This window comes from Lethenteron reissneri, chromosome 23 (genome assembly GCF_015708825.2).
Source record: "Lethenteron reissneri isolate LAM-NWPU_2019-01 chromosome 23, ASM1570882v1, whole genome shotgun sequence".
In the NCBI taxonomy this organism is placed as follows: Eukaryota; Metazoa; Chordata; class Hyperoartia; order Petromyzontiformes; family Petromyzontidae; genus Lethenteron; species Lethenteron reissneri.
Window position 1 is genome coordinate 6,297,980 of NC_083801.1, and position 18,332 is coordinate 6,316,311.

Genomic DNA, 18,332 nt, shown 5'->3' on the forward strand with positions numbered 1-18,332 from the left:
AATTGCATTGTTGTTCCATCTTCTAATATCCATTCATATGGGTGGTAGGTTTTTGTGTTGGTACTTCAGTTTTCCTCCCACATGCAATACACTATTTGAATGCATGACCCTCCAAATCAGTGAGGCTTTGTTAGATACAAAAAAAACCTATATATTATATAAATAACAACAAAAACGCATGTAATTAGCTGTTCTTACATCACGTCTATATATATTGCAAAACAAATTATTGCTCAATAATTAAAATCCAATCCCACTGAATTAGTGGAGTCAAACATCAGATTTTTGGATATGACCCTAATCACCTAATTGGGTGCAATTAAACCCACTGCACTCATAAAGTTTCACATAGAAGCTGGAACTATGTTTTTCATGCACAAGTCTGTTCATCTACTTTTCCACGTCATCAGTTCATTTGTCTGTGTGTTTGTACATCTATGTATAGGTGCATCCATCACTCCGTCTGTCAGCCTGTCTGTCTGTCTGCCGGTTTGTCTGCCTGCCTATCAGCCTGTCTGTCTGTCTGCCTGCTTGCTAAGCTGTCTGTTTGAGATAAACGGCGCAGCACCGCACCATGCCAGGTTGCTCCGCTGGGGGTATGTGTCTGTTGTGGTCACGCCCCGAGTGTCAGGCGGGGCACGGCGCAACGCCTGCTCGTACATTCCGCGTGGTAAATATAGACCTGGCAACCGGCCACGGTGGCCCCACCTCTCCAAGCCCAACCCCACCTCTCCAACCTCCTGTCCCGTATGCTCTGGTCCATCCATATCTGTAAGTTTCCCATTTTTTTGCGCTGTTGTTTCTCTTGGTTGCTCTAAAATGTTCGTCTTTGCTGCCACTCAGTCAGACTTTTCTTTTCTCTTTCGGAAAGAAGTCCATTGAGCGTACTCTGGGTACCGATGAAGAAAGGGAATAGAGTGTGACAAGGTGTCGCAAGGGGTCACGTTTCGCCAACGGTCCTTGGCTGACCATGCGTGATGAATGAACGGATGTATAAGTAGCAACTTCAAAAGCCACCTGTCGCGTTTATGATCCGGTCGCGTCTGCCGCGATCGTCTTGCGCTCCCCTTTGCCCCTGCTGCTCTCCTCAAGTCTCTCGCCCTCTGCTACCTGTCTGTTGACTTGCTGTATTACTTCCCCATCGTTTCGCCACGTGCGGGAGTAATATCAATAATCTTCCGGATGCAGCTCCTTGCTTCCTCATTCACACGCCACGTTGCTAAACGACGCAACGAAATCACCTTCCTCTGTGTCGCCCACCTGTCCACAACTCACACATTTCGCATTTCTTTCGTAGAGAGAAATACTTGCCTCGACCAGAGCACTGCGGAATGGCTACCAATTGCTCATGGCCACCAATGGATCAGAAACACACACACACACACACAAAAGACAAAGATCCCCCATATAGTCTTAGCAGACTGTTGGGGCAAGTGCTGTTATCGAGTAGCACCTATGAAGGCCGGCACGGCACACGAGAGGGGGTGTGTGGCCAGCACCACGCCTGGTCGCCTTTTTCTCCCTAGTAGTGATGTTTATACACCGAACCAGGCACTCATTTGAGGCTGAGTCGACCTAGGGGAGGCCGAGGACCGGTTCAGATAATCGTCACTGGTGTTGGTGGCCGTGAGCGGTGAATCGAACTCGGGTCACCGGGTTCACGGTGCAGCTCGCCAACCGCTGCGCCACTGCTCCCCGCGGGCACGTACACACACGCACCACGCCCACCCGAATGTGGGTGGCCAGTACCATGCCCGGCCCCCTTTGTCTCCCCAGTGGCAATGTTTGTACACACACCGCACCAGGTACTCATTATCAGGCTGAGTCCACCACGCACGCACGCACGTGCACGCGCGCGCTCGTTAGAATCTGTGAATACCGATGGCGATCGGGTTCAACAATGGGCCTCGACTTTTTGTGAGCGACTGCCCTAGAACAGGGGGGTGTGGGGATCAGCAGTACTGGGCTCCGGCACGAACGTTTTCCACATCACCGTGCGTGGCCGTCACTGCCCCACAGTTTGTGTCGGGGTGCAGCCGTCCGCACAGCTGCACGCGCTGAGCACACTCGCCGCTGCTCGAAATCCCTGGCGTGGTTTTTTTTTGGATAATTTTTTTTTCCAATTTGAAAATGTCCTTTTGAGCAAGCGCTTTGGAGTGGGGGGGGGGGTGGAGAGAGACTCCCCGCTGAGCCTGGGCACACGGGGACAAGCATTCGACAGCCGTGAGGGGCTAGCAGCCCTCCCTGCAGAAACAGGCACTCTACTCCTAAATCCTTGCCCAGGCTCCACCACTGAAGGCATGGGAATGTTATTATAAGTGACAAAAAAAACCGCAGGGTGAAAAAAGACCTCAAAAGAGTTGTAACTTAAGTGTTAATGATGTATTGTTAAATATGCTCTGGTTGGTAAATTCCTGCTGCGCATAAATCGTCTATTTTTTCACGTAAACCCTCACAAGTTTTAAACACGCGTTGATGTATTATTATTTTTGTACCTCTATGTTGATGCTTTGTCCATGAATGGTAAAGAAACCCATTTTTGTTTTGTTTTATTTTCCTCCCTGCAGCAATATTATCTCACCAATTGCATCCTAATTAAATAAACGCTTGTAATGAAAGACATATCGTCAAAAGTTAAGGTATATTGAATACAGGAATGAGCGTTTGTACACGTGCAGAGTCAATGTGTCTCCCTGCTAAAAGAATCATGGGCTAGTGAAGACGGAAAACGCTGAGGCAGCAGTGACGTCGTCAGTCTCCGAAAAGAATTCCCACAAAGTAGTAACCATTTTATTGACTCAACATTGATGATGATTGGCTGGGTTTACTGGGATACACTTGCATTCCTTCGATCATGAGTGGGAGTCGCAATCACAGCACCACTTTGTTGTCTGCTGGCCAGTTGAACTATAGAGCTCAGAGGGCTTTACTTGGGAAATAAACTTCTGATTTTGAGATATAAATGAGTCAATACGTAAAATGAGGCATTGGGCTTCATCTTTCACGTAGCCTGTTAACAGGAATGGCATGATCACTTGTCTAGTCTTAAAGACTTTCAGTGTATCGCCTTTTTAAAATTTCAAACATCCAATGCCATTGCATACAAACCAATATATCTGCATTCCAAGTTCCTGCGTGGTCTTGGGCAATATTTATTGGCTAAATTATATACCTTATTGTCACAGAGCAAATACGTCCAGACCGTGATTAGATCACTACGTACGCTTGATTACTGCAATCCCTCATCCAATCTATGGACACTGACCTGGAGTTTAGAAAGATGCTCTGCTGACAAACCAAAACCAGTGGTAACTCATGCTACCAGAGCAGTCCTAAAGGTTTGCATGACCCATTACGTCCACGGTTTGTTCTCATTGCAACGATCCGGGAATTACAATCAGTTGCAATTACCACAGTACAGTAAAACCTTGGATTGCGAGCATAATTCGTTCCGGAAACGTGTTTGTAATCCAAAGCACTCGTATATCAGTTGTGATCACGTGATGCTCGGCAGACAAAGCGTATACACGTGCTACTCGTATTGCAAGACCTCGCTCGTTTATCAAATTCATATTTATTTAAAAAATTTGCTCGTCTTGCAAAACACTCGCAGACCAAGTTACTCGCAATCCAAGGTTTTATTGTACTTTTAAAAGCATGTTTTTTTTCTCTAACTCCGTCATTTGCAATGTTGTGGCTGACATTTTTTGTTCTGAATAAGGGGTCGCTGCCCAAAGTGTTACCCTCCTGTTATTATGTGGTAGTATTTGTCATGAAGTTATTAGCACAAACAGTATGCCTCTTAGAGTGTCTGTGCTGATAATTAATACCTGTACACATTGCTTCACTCTTGAATTCAACGTAAATAGGATTACTCTTGCGTCATTGTTCACAGTGTGATGTGTTTATAAGAGTGGGCATGGCTTTTACAACCAAGTTTTACCACCTTTACCTTGGCTAACCAGGCTGGGGAAAAAGAAACGGCTGATTTTGTTTCTGACATGAAATTATAATGCACGCTTTAAGAAATAACCACAACAATGTACACGTACACATGCGCGTACGTATGATAAACACACCAACCAGCATACACATTTCGTGAATTCTTCATTACTAGAAACCCCACAGCGAGTTCCAATGTGCCAGCTCTTTTCAACTTTCACGTTTCTTTATTTGTAGTGAGAGGCAGTAGTTACGTAAAAATATTGCAATATATGAAAATAGGTTTTTCACTTTTTTCTGGCAACAAAACAGGTGTTAAGATGTTAAAACACCAAACTGAAACCTTTTACAAGGAATCATGTCCGCATTAATCACAATACTTGTGGTCAGAATGCAAACAAAACACATACTCTGATAATATATACATTGTCTTTGAAACTGATTGGTCCACATCAGAGACAGCTTTATTTTGAGCCTAGTCTCAAAACGGTGTTAGACCAGACGACGCCAAAAGGTGTACTACATTGCAATGTAAGTTTTATTTACACCGCACCTACGTTTTGTGAGCATATCTCAAGATGCCCTTGCCCGCCTTCATCTGCAATGTGAATGTTGCTGAGTTGAAGTGACAGAGGTGGAGACTTTTGAGAAGTGGCTACTCCCCACATCTCGGAGCCTCGGCGAGAGAGGAGTCCCATGCAAGCGCCGAGGCTTCCGTGCCACTCAGTGTTGCCCCACAATGACAGTTCTGTCGCTGCGTTTCCACCACCGCTGGGGAGTTCACCGGCTTGCCTTACTAATCACGCACACCGACTCGGCCTGCCATTCCCACGGCAGCATTGCTGAGTCGACCTGTCACCAACTGGGTTTTGGGAAGTAACATCATCCCTGTTTTGTACTTGTAAAGCAGTAGACAGTACTGCACAGTAATAATAACTTCATTCAAGATAACAGGTTGACTCAAGCTTAATGATAGCGGCACTTTGCTACAATCGTGGGCTTTTGTAGTGTCATATGTGCGGATCGGCTGCTGCTTTCATTACATTAAGCCGCGTTGCTGACTTGACCGTTTCACTTGTGCAGTTGTAAAATCACTTCGAAAACTTGTAATTAAAGTAATCATTAAAGGAATGCGCTAGCCAATGCTCAGCATACTTAATCCGGTTACATACTGAAAATAGTCAAGGAATCATTTAGGATTACACAAGACTGGCTTTAGTAATCTAAATACAGTAATGCTTGTAACATGTTATTCCCAGACTCTCCCATATGCACATTTACTTTTTATAGTTAGGCAGTTAATGTGCGGTGCCACAGTGGCGAGATTTTAACTCCCTCGCCTGGTACGCAGGAGCTTGTGAGTTCGATCCCGACCCTAACGCCTGTGAATTTGGAGTTTGCGTGTTCTCCCCTGTGGTCGCGCGGACTTTTCTCTGGGTCCTCCGGTTTTCCCCTCCACATTTAGAATAAACATGCCTTTAGAGTATTTGGTTGGTATAAATGTCCACGTGATAAGCCACTTTGTTAAAGTATTAATTTGTGGCCAGGTCACTTCTGAAAGAGCAATATAAGCCAGTGGGCCTTATCTGGTCAAATGAAAATAGTTTATAGTTGAAATGTTGATATTGAATCCACATTTGAAGATACAAGCAGTGGCGAATGAACAGATTGAGCAGAGGGCTGGGTGTATGTGACCGCACCTCTGATTAGCATCGTTGGCTACGTATGGTGCAAAAGAAGTTCAACATACATACAGCAAGGAGGAGAAGACAGTCACAGTGTCGTGTGAACAGCGAATAAGACATTAGATCGGGGAGACATCAGTCATCAGTGCAGGAGAAGGGGACGAAATGTGAAGTCAACAGTGCAGGTCACTGGAAGTAGGGAATTCCAAACGGCCGGGAGCACACAGGAGATGATCCTCTGACCCAATGAGCAACGCTGAACGATCGCAAAATATCCAGCGGGTAGAAAACTTCCACACTCGCTCAGTAAGCGTTGCATCGCTGCAGGTAAGTCCTGTGAACGATTGCATTAGATGATGTGGGGACATGCTGCTCGGCTGCTGGGATGGTGCATGCCAGTTATTCATGCCAGTCAGTTTTTAGGGCTGCCTGAGTTTGAACTCTGTCATCATTGAGTTACATTTCAGGCTGTTGTTACCAGAGCATGCTTTGTCTGCTGTGAAGTTAACATGGACAGACCCTGTGACTGCTTTTATCAACACTGCAAATTATCCACACTGACATATTTTGGGAATAAAAGCTGACAGCTGAACATCCTTGTAAGCTTTAAGCATGAGAGAGTTTACTTTCTTAAGACTTTCGTTGTCTATGGATTCGACACACCAACGCGAATTCTCCACGAAGGCCATTTGTAATGTTTCTTCGTTTACATTTTACTCATTGATGAGCAGCTGTTCGTTCAACTAATCAACCATATTCTTTGGCTACATTTTCGCGAAAAATAACAGCGTTGTATCATCATCACCACCACCACCATCACCACCAACATTCTTCACCAGGCAAGAACCCACCGAGGGCCATGAAGTTTCTTTCACAAGCGGAGCTCTGCATCGGATAAGTGAAGCCAGTCCAGGCCTAGCGAACAGAACGAAAACAGTGTCTCGCATTCAAATACTAACAGAGGGAAATTGTAATTGCACGGCGGTAAAACCTTTCAAGGTATGCACAATATTTAGCATATCAAAGAAGGTACAATACTCACGGATTCGAGATCTAATACGACATTATTTGTCAAGATATGAGTGTATACTCTCATATTATTTCCCTTTTAAAACGTTTTCACCTCTTTTCAGGAATTCGATGCCTTCTTATGCTCCGGGGTAACTCTTTAATTTTGAATGATTAAGTTATATAAACTGACCTCAGTTTGTCTCTTGACATGGACATGAAACCTTTGTTCTTCGTCGTCCAATATGTATTTGTTAAAGCGAGGACGTGCTCGACTGGTTCAAATCTTTTGAATTCCATCAGCGGAGTCCGGCTTGCTAAATACTCCCTGTTCAACATAACAATAAAAAAATTGTGTTGTTAAAACATAACCATAATGTGCCGTTGTGGAGCATTCTGGGTAGTTAATATGCTCACCCTCCCTCATTTGAGAAGGGCGACATTTGCATCATCTCAGTGAGCACATTCATCTTGAATACTAAAGGAAAAAACAACCATGACTTAAAGCTTTCGTGACTGCAGGAATTAATATTATTTGCGTCTTTCGGTAAAGTCACGTAGATAAGTTCAAAGAAAATAACAAAAAACTACGACGTTTTGATCGCAACGCAAGTGGTCGTCATCAGGAGGAAAAAATATAACTTATTTTTTCTTGTATTTTTTTGTTCTTTTTGTTATTTTCTTTGAACCTATCTACGTGACTTTACCGAAAGACCCAAATAAAAAAAAACTACCAACATATCTTCTGTTGGTTTGAACCCCCAATCACCACTTAGGTAAAAAAAAAAAAATTACCTATAGCACAAACTTTTCCACACTCCCTTTTTGACGTTATTGGTGATGTCGCACCAATCCGCCACCTTTTTCGCTTCGTTAGACACTGCTCTCAAGTGCCTGGGCATCATTGCACAATCGCCTCTAGATGCAACGGCCCCACTGTGCCCTGGCATTGCAGAAGTATCGTGTCAGAGACGGCGCAGCACACGGCTGCACAGCGAACAGCGTGGGGTGGCTGGTTCATCACCACGCCAAGGAAGGAAACTGTGGGAGAGGAGATAGAATGGGGCTTGACTTCTCAAGCACCAGGGCCAGCACAAGATAACAACAAGAACCCCCTTACTGTCAGCTTTTTTGTTGTTTATTTTTTTTGTCAGCAAGCGTATATATATATCGTTCACAAATGTTCACTGTTTTCAGGGGAAAACCCATTCGTTTTGCCGGAAGCGCTGTGCTGCGGACTAATTAGGTTTGAAGATAGCCGCGTGGGCGGTGATGACTACTCGAGTGCTCGTATGATGAGGGCTGTGTGGAACGTCTGTGACGGCATTGCGGCTACTCTCCAGAGTGAAAGATTGACCCGGGTGAAAAGAAATCCTCAGAAGCCCCCCACGTACCTGACTGATCAGTGCAAATTAATGGCTCCGTTCTGATCGCTATTAACCATCCAAGTGTGTCCTTTGTGGCTCGGTGCTCCACCTCGCAAATTGGGAAACGTTGCAAAGTTCAAAACCCTAGTCAGAGGGTCAATGGGACATCAACACAATGATTCAAAAGCGATTGCAGTTTTATAGACGGTCAACAGGAGGTGTCTCATTCATGAATTCTTTCAAGCAATAAGTACGAATCGCGTAACATGGTTTTGCAATGGAGACCGTCCCTCACCATTACAATTGATCATTTGAACTCCTTGCTTCATTCATTTCTGTCAATCGGGAAAAAGCACCGCGCCTTTGCTGAATTAAGCAGGGAGACACTTTAACAATAATATTGATGAATTTTCAATGACATAAAGATGGGAACTGCTCTATTGCTCACAAACTTTAAGGTACTGTTTGTGCTTGGCTATCCTTACATGGCTATTTCGGCAGTTTGTTTCGAGAATTTTTGAAGGGATAACAGCGGTTCTTTGGTAAAGGTTGGTGCATTGACGATTGGCGGCACACCATCAGCAACGTCATCATCATTGCAAGCTAACCACTGTCATCTGTGTCACTGTCAACCAACATCATTATCCTCATCGTCATCATCATGTGTATTGCTGTCATCATCTTGAACATCGTATTCATGACCATCATCGTTGTTGTCACATAGGCCTAAACCATATTTGGATGTGTACTATAATTCTCAGTGGATGGCGGAGCAGCTCTCATGCTCGCTGGCATCTGTGTGTGAGAGAGAGACGGAGCCTGATTGTTCTGTTCAGTGCATCGGAAGGACGAACATTCTGACGTCAACACACGTGGCCCCGACTCACCCCCACACACTCTCCCCCCCAGAAAATAATTAAATAATTGGCTGAGGTTTCGTCGCAGAATGAGAGAATGAGACCTTCCATGAGGTTAATCTGCCCCAAAACTTGTAAAATTAAAGTGATCGATTCACCTTTGCAGGTTTACAACCTTTTGTCGGAATTGGGAAAAATCGTGAAACTTAATGTTACTTTAATCTGGACCCGTGATTTTTTTTGGTTACAATTCTTCTTGGCAAGGATAGACATCAAATGTCATATGTTCACAAACAGTTTGTGCTGATTTGATCTATTTTTATATGGAGACGGTTGTGAAAGTTCCATAATCACATGCCAAGAACCAGTCTCATGAGGGTGTCACTGCTGATTTCTCACCAATGTGTGCACCCAGGTGGTGGTGATTTAACTGACCCTTGGGAGATGATGGGCTGAGTTGGCCTTGTTATGGGTACGATGAGAGTCAACAGCTGTACCAACTCAGCTTGCTCAGCTGTACGTGTTCTGTATATATGCACTGTGAAATCATTTATGGACATTTGGTAGTTACGGGCCTTATCCATTTCTCCAAATGACACAAAAAGCTAATCATCAGATGGAAAAAAGCTATAGATGCAATAAGTGATTTTCAGATGAACGTATACAGTGTTTTGTTGCACCATTTTCACACCCACGGAGAAGTGCGACTTCAATTAGGGAAGTTGGCTCTTCCGCAGATTTCTAACGGCCGTGAAATTGCGGTTCCTGTTCATGCAGCAAATGTGAACGTGTACGCCTTGCAGGTTTTCTGAGAGCCCCCCGTTGACTCTCTCCAACGCACTTCCTGTGACTTACATGGAAAACAACCATTCATTCAATTAGCACGTTCCTAATCAATGTGAACACCATGGGAAACGTACGCTGGCACACTGACCGAACCTGAGTGGATTTCGAGCTATGTATTGCAATGCTTCCGATGATGAGATCTCTCCCCCTGCACCTCTTGACATCTTTCCCTTCAACCCTTTTAGAAGGTGGGGATCGTTATCAGCCATGATCTATCCACTGCTAGATGAAGGCCTCCCGAATTAATTGCCATCTCTCAAGCACGTGACATAATATTAATCTCCCCCCGCCGCCCCCCCCCCCCCCCCGAGCTTATCTCATTACTCCGTCTACTCCGTGGACACCTCTTGGGTTTGTTTATTGTTTTGGATGCAACTATGTCGTTAGTCTCGACCACTGGCCATCATCCGTTCGAGTGAGGTGCAGCCCTGTGCAAGCCGACTTACTTTCATGAACATTCAACATGATGCCTCTCACTTGCACTCCTCTGTGATCTCTGTGACATCCGTGCTTCTGTCTCAAGCTCTTTGCTAAATATGGAGCGTTCAAAATCTTGGATTTATTGATGAGTTCTGTCTTTCAGTGCAATTTTCAGCATGCACCTGCTATGACATATGGATCAGAAACATGGGAGATGGCATATAAAATGGGACAAAAAATTTAACGTTTGCCAAAAAGTGAAGAGGATATCATGCTTGCAATGTGGGAGTTTCAAGGTTTTTTTTATCCAAGAAAAGACACACCGAGTCTCGGATCACATTCCAAACACTCACAGATGGTATTGGCCAAATATCCAAATGCAGGACCCTCCTGAAAACGTCTTAAGGCTTAGTTAATTGTAAACGTTGTGGATTTGCTCTCCAACACACCGGTGTGCTGTGCTAGTAACGAATCGGCATGTTCTGCTTACGTGACAAACCTTACTAATTGGCTGTGTCGGGTGGTGACAGGTTTTAACGACGCATTTATATTTACGCGATCTAACCCAAAACACCTGTATTATGGATGATATTGGTCGCGAAAGCCTACGTGTTAAACTGGCCCAGTTAGTCTTACGTGGGTAAATAACTGGTGACATTATACACGGAGACAGTTGTGGATTAAGCGGCCGCTGTACCTTAGTGCTCCGCCCCATGGTACGGCGAGCAGGTGCTTGAGAACTTGACGGGCGCTTTGTGGAAGGGACGTCACATAAAATCAGAAGCATCTACACAACTGCGCTGCCCGCAGGGAATTGCATGCACTCGCGACGCACGCGCAACGTGAAACACGGCCCGTAACCCCACGGGTCTGTCTCATGCCAGGGATTAATTATTTTGAGGATTCCTCATCGTTCTCAAAATGCCCCTTTTGTTCTGCAGTGGTCGTTGGGAGAATTAGTCTTCCTATCACATGGAGGGGCTAGGAGACTAGTAACAGAATTCAAATAAGCCTTTTTAGTGGCTCATACCTGACTTATATCATGGGCTGCCTCCTAATTATACAATCCAGCTCAGTGGCACTGTGGTGAGAATGCTCATCTCACAATCAAGGTTGTGAGTTCAAATCATAGTTGGAGTTTGCTCAGCCCATCCTCCCTCTGGGCTAGATAAAATAACTCCTGTACTACTTTGGGGGAATGCAATATCGTTTGTTTCTTTGGAAAAAATGGTACCATCCATAGAAATGTGGAATGTTCTCCACTGTCTTAAGACGTCTGACAGAACTGAGCACTGCTCTCATGCAGTTTTGAACAGGGGACACTTTGACTGTATGCAATGATAAAGCTACATTCTTGGTGTAGTAATGTGGATGATATCAGCCAGATCACCATCAGCAGCCTTGTTTTAGCAACTGCTGGATGAAGGCCTCCCCATGTCATTGACTCATGCAATGGTCCAGCGATGCCACAATCCATATAGTTCCCACACATGAATGAATCTGATCCAAAAAAAAAAACATGTACAAGCATATTTTACCACAATCGTGTGCGGTTAATGCAGACTTGTTGCCTTGTGATAGGTGTCTATTTGGCGTTTGAACATCTTAGCACCTACCGGAAAGGCTAAAGCCTATTCATTTTATCATCATCAACTTTATACTGACAAAGAGGGTCCCCCATAGATATCAACTAATCTTATCACTCTATCTCCAAGGTGCTCATCGTCTGCAGAATGATCACTCCCCTGACTGCCGTTCTGCCACCAGTCTCATCCATCAACCTTTAAAAACCTTCCCGTGATGTGTGCTGTCTTTCCAGTTACTGTGATGTCTTTGTTTTTTGCGTTTGTTCTCTGATCCATATGTTCCCCTGTCTGTCTCTCAACAATCTTCCCAAAATGCATCTGACCATACTCATCATCTTTTGTTACATTTTACTTGTAATTGTCTCATATCTTCCATTCACACGTCAACGGACGATAACATGCCCTGATTGGAAACATTCCATTAGTACGTTATCACTATGCTGATTTTATTGTTAAATCTCCAAATAATGAACAAATCTACTGTTGCTTACTTCTTTATTTGTATTATTTTGATCCCAGTCCACTTTCAATAATTTCAATATATACAAACAGCACTGTTGTAATTCCCTGTTGTCTTCCGCCGACAATTATTGTCTTTTGTTCAGAGAAAAAAAACCGTGTACGCGACTTTCATTCACGTCATTAACAATTATGGCAACAACCAACACGGACTTTTCTTTTTTGCAGCTTATCATCGGTTTTGTTCAATGGATTTCAATTACAAGCGTACAAGTCTATCTATCTGGCCACTCCTTGTTGTGCGTGCAAGCTCGCCTGTGGTGCAGCAGGAACGATGTCACTCCTTCTGGCTGCATTTGCACAAGTTTTCGACATGCATGTATGTCGAACTACGTGGCCAAACCTTGATAATCGGAGGTGCGGAACTGCACGTGCGCGGGACTCGGAGGTTCTTATCACTGGCCACGAGGCCACGCGTCAACCTCTGGCTTCTACTGTGGCCACGATTGTGCGGTGTTTCTGCACAACGAACGTTTCCAATGCCCCCGGGAAGGATGCTTGAAAGTGCAGATGGGCCAGAACCTTACAACTCCACCCCAGTGTTCTCGTGAGCGTGTGCGAATGGGGACACACAGCGAACGCTACGTTTTTCGAGCACTGTGGGGGTTTTTTTGTCCTCTCATCTTCCTGAGGAGAATTGTAACTGTTGTCGTTGAGTGGCACAAAATATATTTGGAAAACCGTATGTGGATTTTCAATTACGATGCAAGGCTTGGCTCCAAGTGGCACACATGAGTGCACACGACAAAACAAGTATTTGTTAATCACATTTGTGTCTAATCAAAACCGTCTTGGTTGGAGATCATCGAGAATTCTAATTGCTCTCAAACACTGATTTTGTGCCTGCTGTGATAATAACGCAAGTGGGAGAGCTAGAGAAGTAGCGTGTTTATAAATATGTATCTGACCGTTGTCTCTGCAGACTCAATTGGAGAAGTTAACTGGCTTTTATAAAATCGTCAGCAAGATTTACTTCTGGGCCTGGCAAATATAGGAGGCATCTTGGTTCGCTTTTATGTATCTTGATCTTCAGAAACTTATGGAAGTTTCTGAAGATCGAGTTGAGTTGGGTTAGAGTTAGCCACAGTTACATGATAATTAAAAGGTTTATTGTATTATCACAAGAAACATTGATTGAATGCTGTTGTGCTATCCATGACAACAGCTTTACAAGCTGTGTGCAGTTGTGTGCAGGGCAGATAGACACTAAACACATCCTCTGTTAAGAGCGTCAATAAAAAATGCACAAAGCAAAGCCCATCACCCGACGATCACTCGCACCAGTGTTCAGGCCACCAGATTTGGTGACGCACACTTGTAATCCAGAATTATGAAGGTTGGTTTGGTGGACTGCGTAGAGACTTCATTGTGTGAGCCACCAGCAGGGATACAATGTGGTCATATGTGGCAGTACAGCAAGTAGGGTGTGACCTGTTCATTTTTTGTTGGTGGTATCACTTCTATGAGTAGTTGTATGATGGACACACCTGTTTACTCTCACATGCAAAACACCCATTGATGAATTGGTCAAACACATAAAGTAGGTCATTCTTGAAAATGAGATGGACTATCTTGGTCTCTTGAAATATGACCTGGTTAAACTTTCTGAAAATGAGTCTTGGGACTCAGTGAAACTCTTTCTTGCTATGTGAAGGTTAACGGTATTACTATTATCACAACTATCATATTGTTTATATATATAGTTAGGAGAGCATTAGAAACTCTTTGAAACCACTTCCAAAGCCACAAGTGTAATTGTGTGATAATTAAACCCTTTCAATAACACACTTCCCTATAACCTATTTAACCATACCAGCTTTCTCTGAACCAGTAGCCTTGCATTGGCCTCGCTCCCAACACCTACTCATAAAGCGACACACTCAAAAGTCACAGAGCAAACGATAGAGGAACGAGTAACCCTGAGTGTACTCACACTTGCCACAGGAAAAATAGGTGGGTTCCACACATGGCAGATGCATTCAATACCATGGTAAATAATACTACAAATTTGCAGCTCTTTTGTCAATCTACTGCTGGATGAAAGTTTCCCCACACCAAGTCTGTAATGGGAAGGTTTTTTTTTTTATAAATAGTATCTGTTGTTGAACTGAGAGGCCTAGGACTGGTTTGGATGTCACTTGTCACTCATGTTAGCCATAACCAGGTATTTAGCTCAGCGTGCCTAGTTCAGAGTGTAGTGAACTAACCCCTTTCACCAATGTCAAGATGTTTCCTTGCAAATCCACTTTCCTTGAGCGTTGGCAAATGACACACGAGCAGATGTGTATATGCAATTAATGCCAATGTTTACTTTTAGGTGGCAAGAAAACGAGCACATACACTTTAACTTTGTTTTGTGAAAGCTATCAAAAATGATTGTTTTTCGCCTCATACTTTTTTTAAACAACTAATGTGTATGTCTGTGTGTTTGTGTGTTTGTGTGCTTGCAGATGGCTTGAGAGAGGAGAGAGTCACCATGGGGCCTGAAGCCATACTTAAGCTCAATAGAGAACTCACTAATAGTAAGTCCTTCAAAGTGGTTCTTTGGTCTTCTCCAAACATGAACATGTAGCATCCTCTTTCATTCTGATTTTAAGCTGGGAAAAAAAAGTTTCTGTTTTACTCTGGAAAGCCCAGATTGTACATGATGTAAATATTGCATAGTTGCCAACACTTTGGGCTTTTTTTCACATTGATTTAAAAACGAATTATTTACTTCACTGGCAAGTATCCGTATGAATCATAGCAAACACTTAAAAGTTATTATCGTCAAAGTCATGGCATCTCCCTCAATTAAACAAGTTTCAGGGTGGCTTTTAACCAGGGGTGGAAATTCCACATTACCGAGGCAGGGACATGCTCCTTCTTAGGACCACCACGATTAACTTCCCACAAAAGTGGTACTCACTTGATGAACCAAGTTTGACCTGGGATGTGAACTCACGATGTTGCGAATGTTTCTGGCCGTGAGAGGGCACGCTTTGCCGACAGCCCCCACCCAGCGAGATACCACTTACTTAGTTTGCAAAATGTAACGGGCGGGTTACCGTACTCTGAAGGCGGTCGTCACTCGAGTTATAGTGCACGTTGCCCTACGATTTAAACGGGCAGGCGCAGCTCCGTTTGGGAGCGGGAAGCGCCGAACGTTGCGCGTCGCAATCGTGTAACGAGCACGCGGTAAAAATAACCCCGCCCCAGAGCACACGTGCGCGCATAGCCGTGAGGGTCCTCTCTTGCGGCAGAGCACCTGCTATCGGAGCGACCGAGCAGAGTTCCTTCCAGAAAATGTGTCTATTAAAAGCCACTGCGAAGCTGCGTTACAACGCCCGTGGCGCCCCAAAGGGGCCGAGGCCAGGTGGTTGAATTTAGCGTTGGAAGGACACGTGGCAGGCAGGGTAGGGTTGAGGTTTCAGTCGCCGATCCCCTTTTTACTCCCCTCCCCTTAAGAAAAAGAAACAGGTGGTAGGCTTTGAGCCTTCATGATGTTGATTGTCTGTGGCGCGGCCGCGTATCGGTGGCTGCCGTTGCTGCTGCTGCGAAGAAAAAAATAATAATGCCCCAACAGACCGAGCCAGGCGCTAAATTCAACACGGCCCGAACCAAAGGCACACCGAGATCTGTTGACATGTTGGTATCAAGAGTGAGAAGGGCTATGCAAAAATGAAGTCTTTATTACTTAATAAGGATACATCACTTGAGAGGGTTACGTCTCGCGATGCTTCGTGCTGATCTCACATTGTTTGCATGCTATGGCGAGCCGTGATAGCAACGCATGTCGACCGACAGTTTCAGTTTTTTCAGTTTTCGTTTCAGTTTCATTTATTTGGTATAGTACTGTGAGCCATTCGGCTCTTGAATCGGGTGCAACCGCAACAAACAAAAAACAAAAACATGAACATGACTATGCGCAAACAGAAAAATGCAGGAAAAAACTGCAAAGTCTTCCAGAAAAAAAGCACCGTACACCAACGCTGTGTGCAAAAATCCTAGTGGGATGCAAGTCAAACAACAACAACAACAACCACAAGACAACTTAGGCTAGGCAGCGCAACCTCACAACACCAAGTGCGCGTCCGTCCATCTCACGCCCGCTGTTTGCTTGTCACAGTCACAAGCGTCAACCATCCGTCGGAATTCAACAACTACTTTGCGAGGCAGAAGAAGTGCGCGGAGGGAGACGGGCAGGCGAGCAGCATCGCCGAGTTCCTGCGACGCAGCGACACGGCCGTGATTTACCCGGAGGCTCCGGAGGACCCTGCGCTGCACCAGGGCACACCCGAGCACGAGGGAGCGGCAGAAAACGGTACTCAAAGAGCCAGAGCACGCACGCGCACGCACACGCACGCACACGCACACACATGCACACGCACGCACGCGCATGCACACGCACACGCACGCACACGCACGCACGCACACGCACGCACGCGCACGCGCACGCACGCGCACGCACGCACGCACGCACACGCGCGCGCACGCACACGCGCGCTCTCCACCAGCAACCACAGTGGCAGTAGCCAATACGGCCACGTGTTGGGTAGACTCAACCCGGCCCGTTCAGTGGCTCCGGAAGGAAGTGAGCGACATTGAGCGCGGTGCAGGTCGCAAAAGTCGCTGTCCCAGCAACTGTTGCCACCTACAGCATGGTGGGAGGTTGCCTTCGCGGTGGTGTGAGGTCGACGGTCAGCTATGCAGAGGGGGGTGGCATGCAGACCACATGACTCCTTAATCTGTCTGCAGGCTGTGGCCATTCGATTGTGTAAATACATGTTGATTGTTCACTTCGTGACGTGGGTTTTGTTTTTCATGGCTTGATCGATGGCACATTTCTGAGAAGCCTATAAAAGGCGGGCAGCTTTTTCAGGGGTCAACATATGGGGGGGGGGGTGGTGGTAGTGGTGGAGGGGTCACCTGTCTGGGTTCACCTATGAACCACCTTCTGCCATTGCTACCCAGACTTCAACCATCGGTGACAGCGTATATCTGCTGAAACGAGCATCGGGAGGCAACTGATCTCTGAGAGAGCCAGCGTAATGTAAATTCCCCATTGCAATAGCGGGGGGGCGGGGGGGGCATTCTCTCCACACCGCAAGCAGCCGCCAAACACGGGGGGACGCGAACTCACGCGAGTTGCCCCATCGCCCCCCCCCCCCCCCCCCCCACAGATGCGCACGTGGCCAGCGCGCCGGACGCCTTCTCGCAGCTGCTCGCCTGCCCGTACTGTGACCGCGGCTACAAGCGCCTCACGTCGCTCAAGGAGCACATCCGCTACCGGCACGAGGGGCGCGCGGAGGGCGACGCGCCCCTCGTGTGCCCGCTTTGCCCGGGCTCGGCGTTCGCCACGCGCGCTCAACTCGACCGGCACACGAGCACGCACGCGCGTCAGCAGGTGAGGCTGTGATTTTTGCTCTCACCGGGTGAGGCTGTGATCTCCGCTCTCAATGGGTGAGGCTGTGATCTATGATCTCACCTGGTGAGGCTGTGATCTCCGCTCTCAATGGGTGAGGCTGTGATCTCTGATCTCACCTGGTGAGGCTGTGATCTCCGCTCTCAATGGGTGAGGCTGTGATCTCCGCTCTCAATAGGTGACGCTGTGATCTCTGATCTCACCGGATGAGGCCGTGATCCCCGCTCTCACCGTGTGAGGCCGTGATAATCACTCTCACCAGGTGAGGCTTTTGGACTGTTCATCAGGTGTCCCTATAATCCCACTGGCCAGGTGAGGCTGAAATTGTTCTGACCAGGTCAGGGTGTATTTCACCATCACCAGGTAAGGCAGTGATCCCGCTCACCAGGTGAGAACGTTATCACTTTTCAGGTGAGTCGTGATCACTGACCAGGTGTGATGGCAATCACTCACCATGCAAGGCTATAATTACTTACCGAGTGAGGCTACAGTTGCTCACTGGGTGAGGCTGTGATTGCTCACCAGGTATGACTGAAATCACTGACCAGGTGAGACTGCAACCCAAGAGGTGAGATGGTAATCACTCTCCAGGTGAGACAGTAATCATTCAGCAGGCGAGGGCCAAATCACTCACCGGATAAGAAGGTAATCATTCGTGCAAGCGAGGCTGTAATAATTGACCAGGTGAGATGGAGATC

The 18,332-nt window shown here is 46.0% G+C and overlaps 1 protein-coding gene across 5 annotated transcripts in view; it reads left to right on the plus strand.

The window, feature by feature from the left end:
- ZEB2 (zinc finger E-box binding homeobox 2) overlaps window positions 1–18,332 on the plus strand; it is a 118,599-nt gene that overhangs the window by 81,103 nt on the left and 19,164 nt on the right. For all 5 annotated transcript variants that reach the window (XM_061556973.1, XM_061556976.1, XM_061556977.1 and 2 more), the window contains exons 3-5: window positions 14,681–14,752; window positions 16,339–16,533; window positions 17,393–17,616. In XM_061556973.1, coding sequence (XP_061412957.1) covers window positions 14,681–14,752; window positions 16,339–16,533; window positions 17,393–17,616 — 491 coding nt within the window. The remainder of the gene's footprint in view (window positions 1–14,680; window positions 14,753–16,338; window positions 16,534–17,392; window positions 17,617–18,332) is intronic.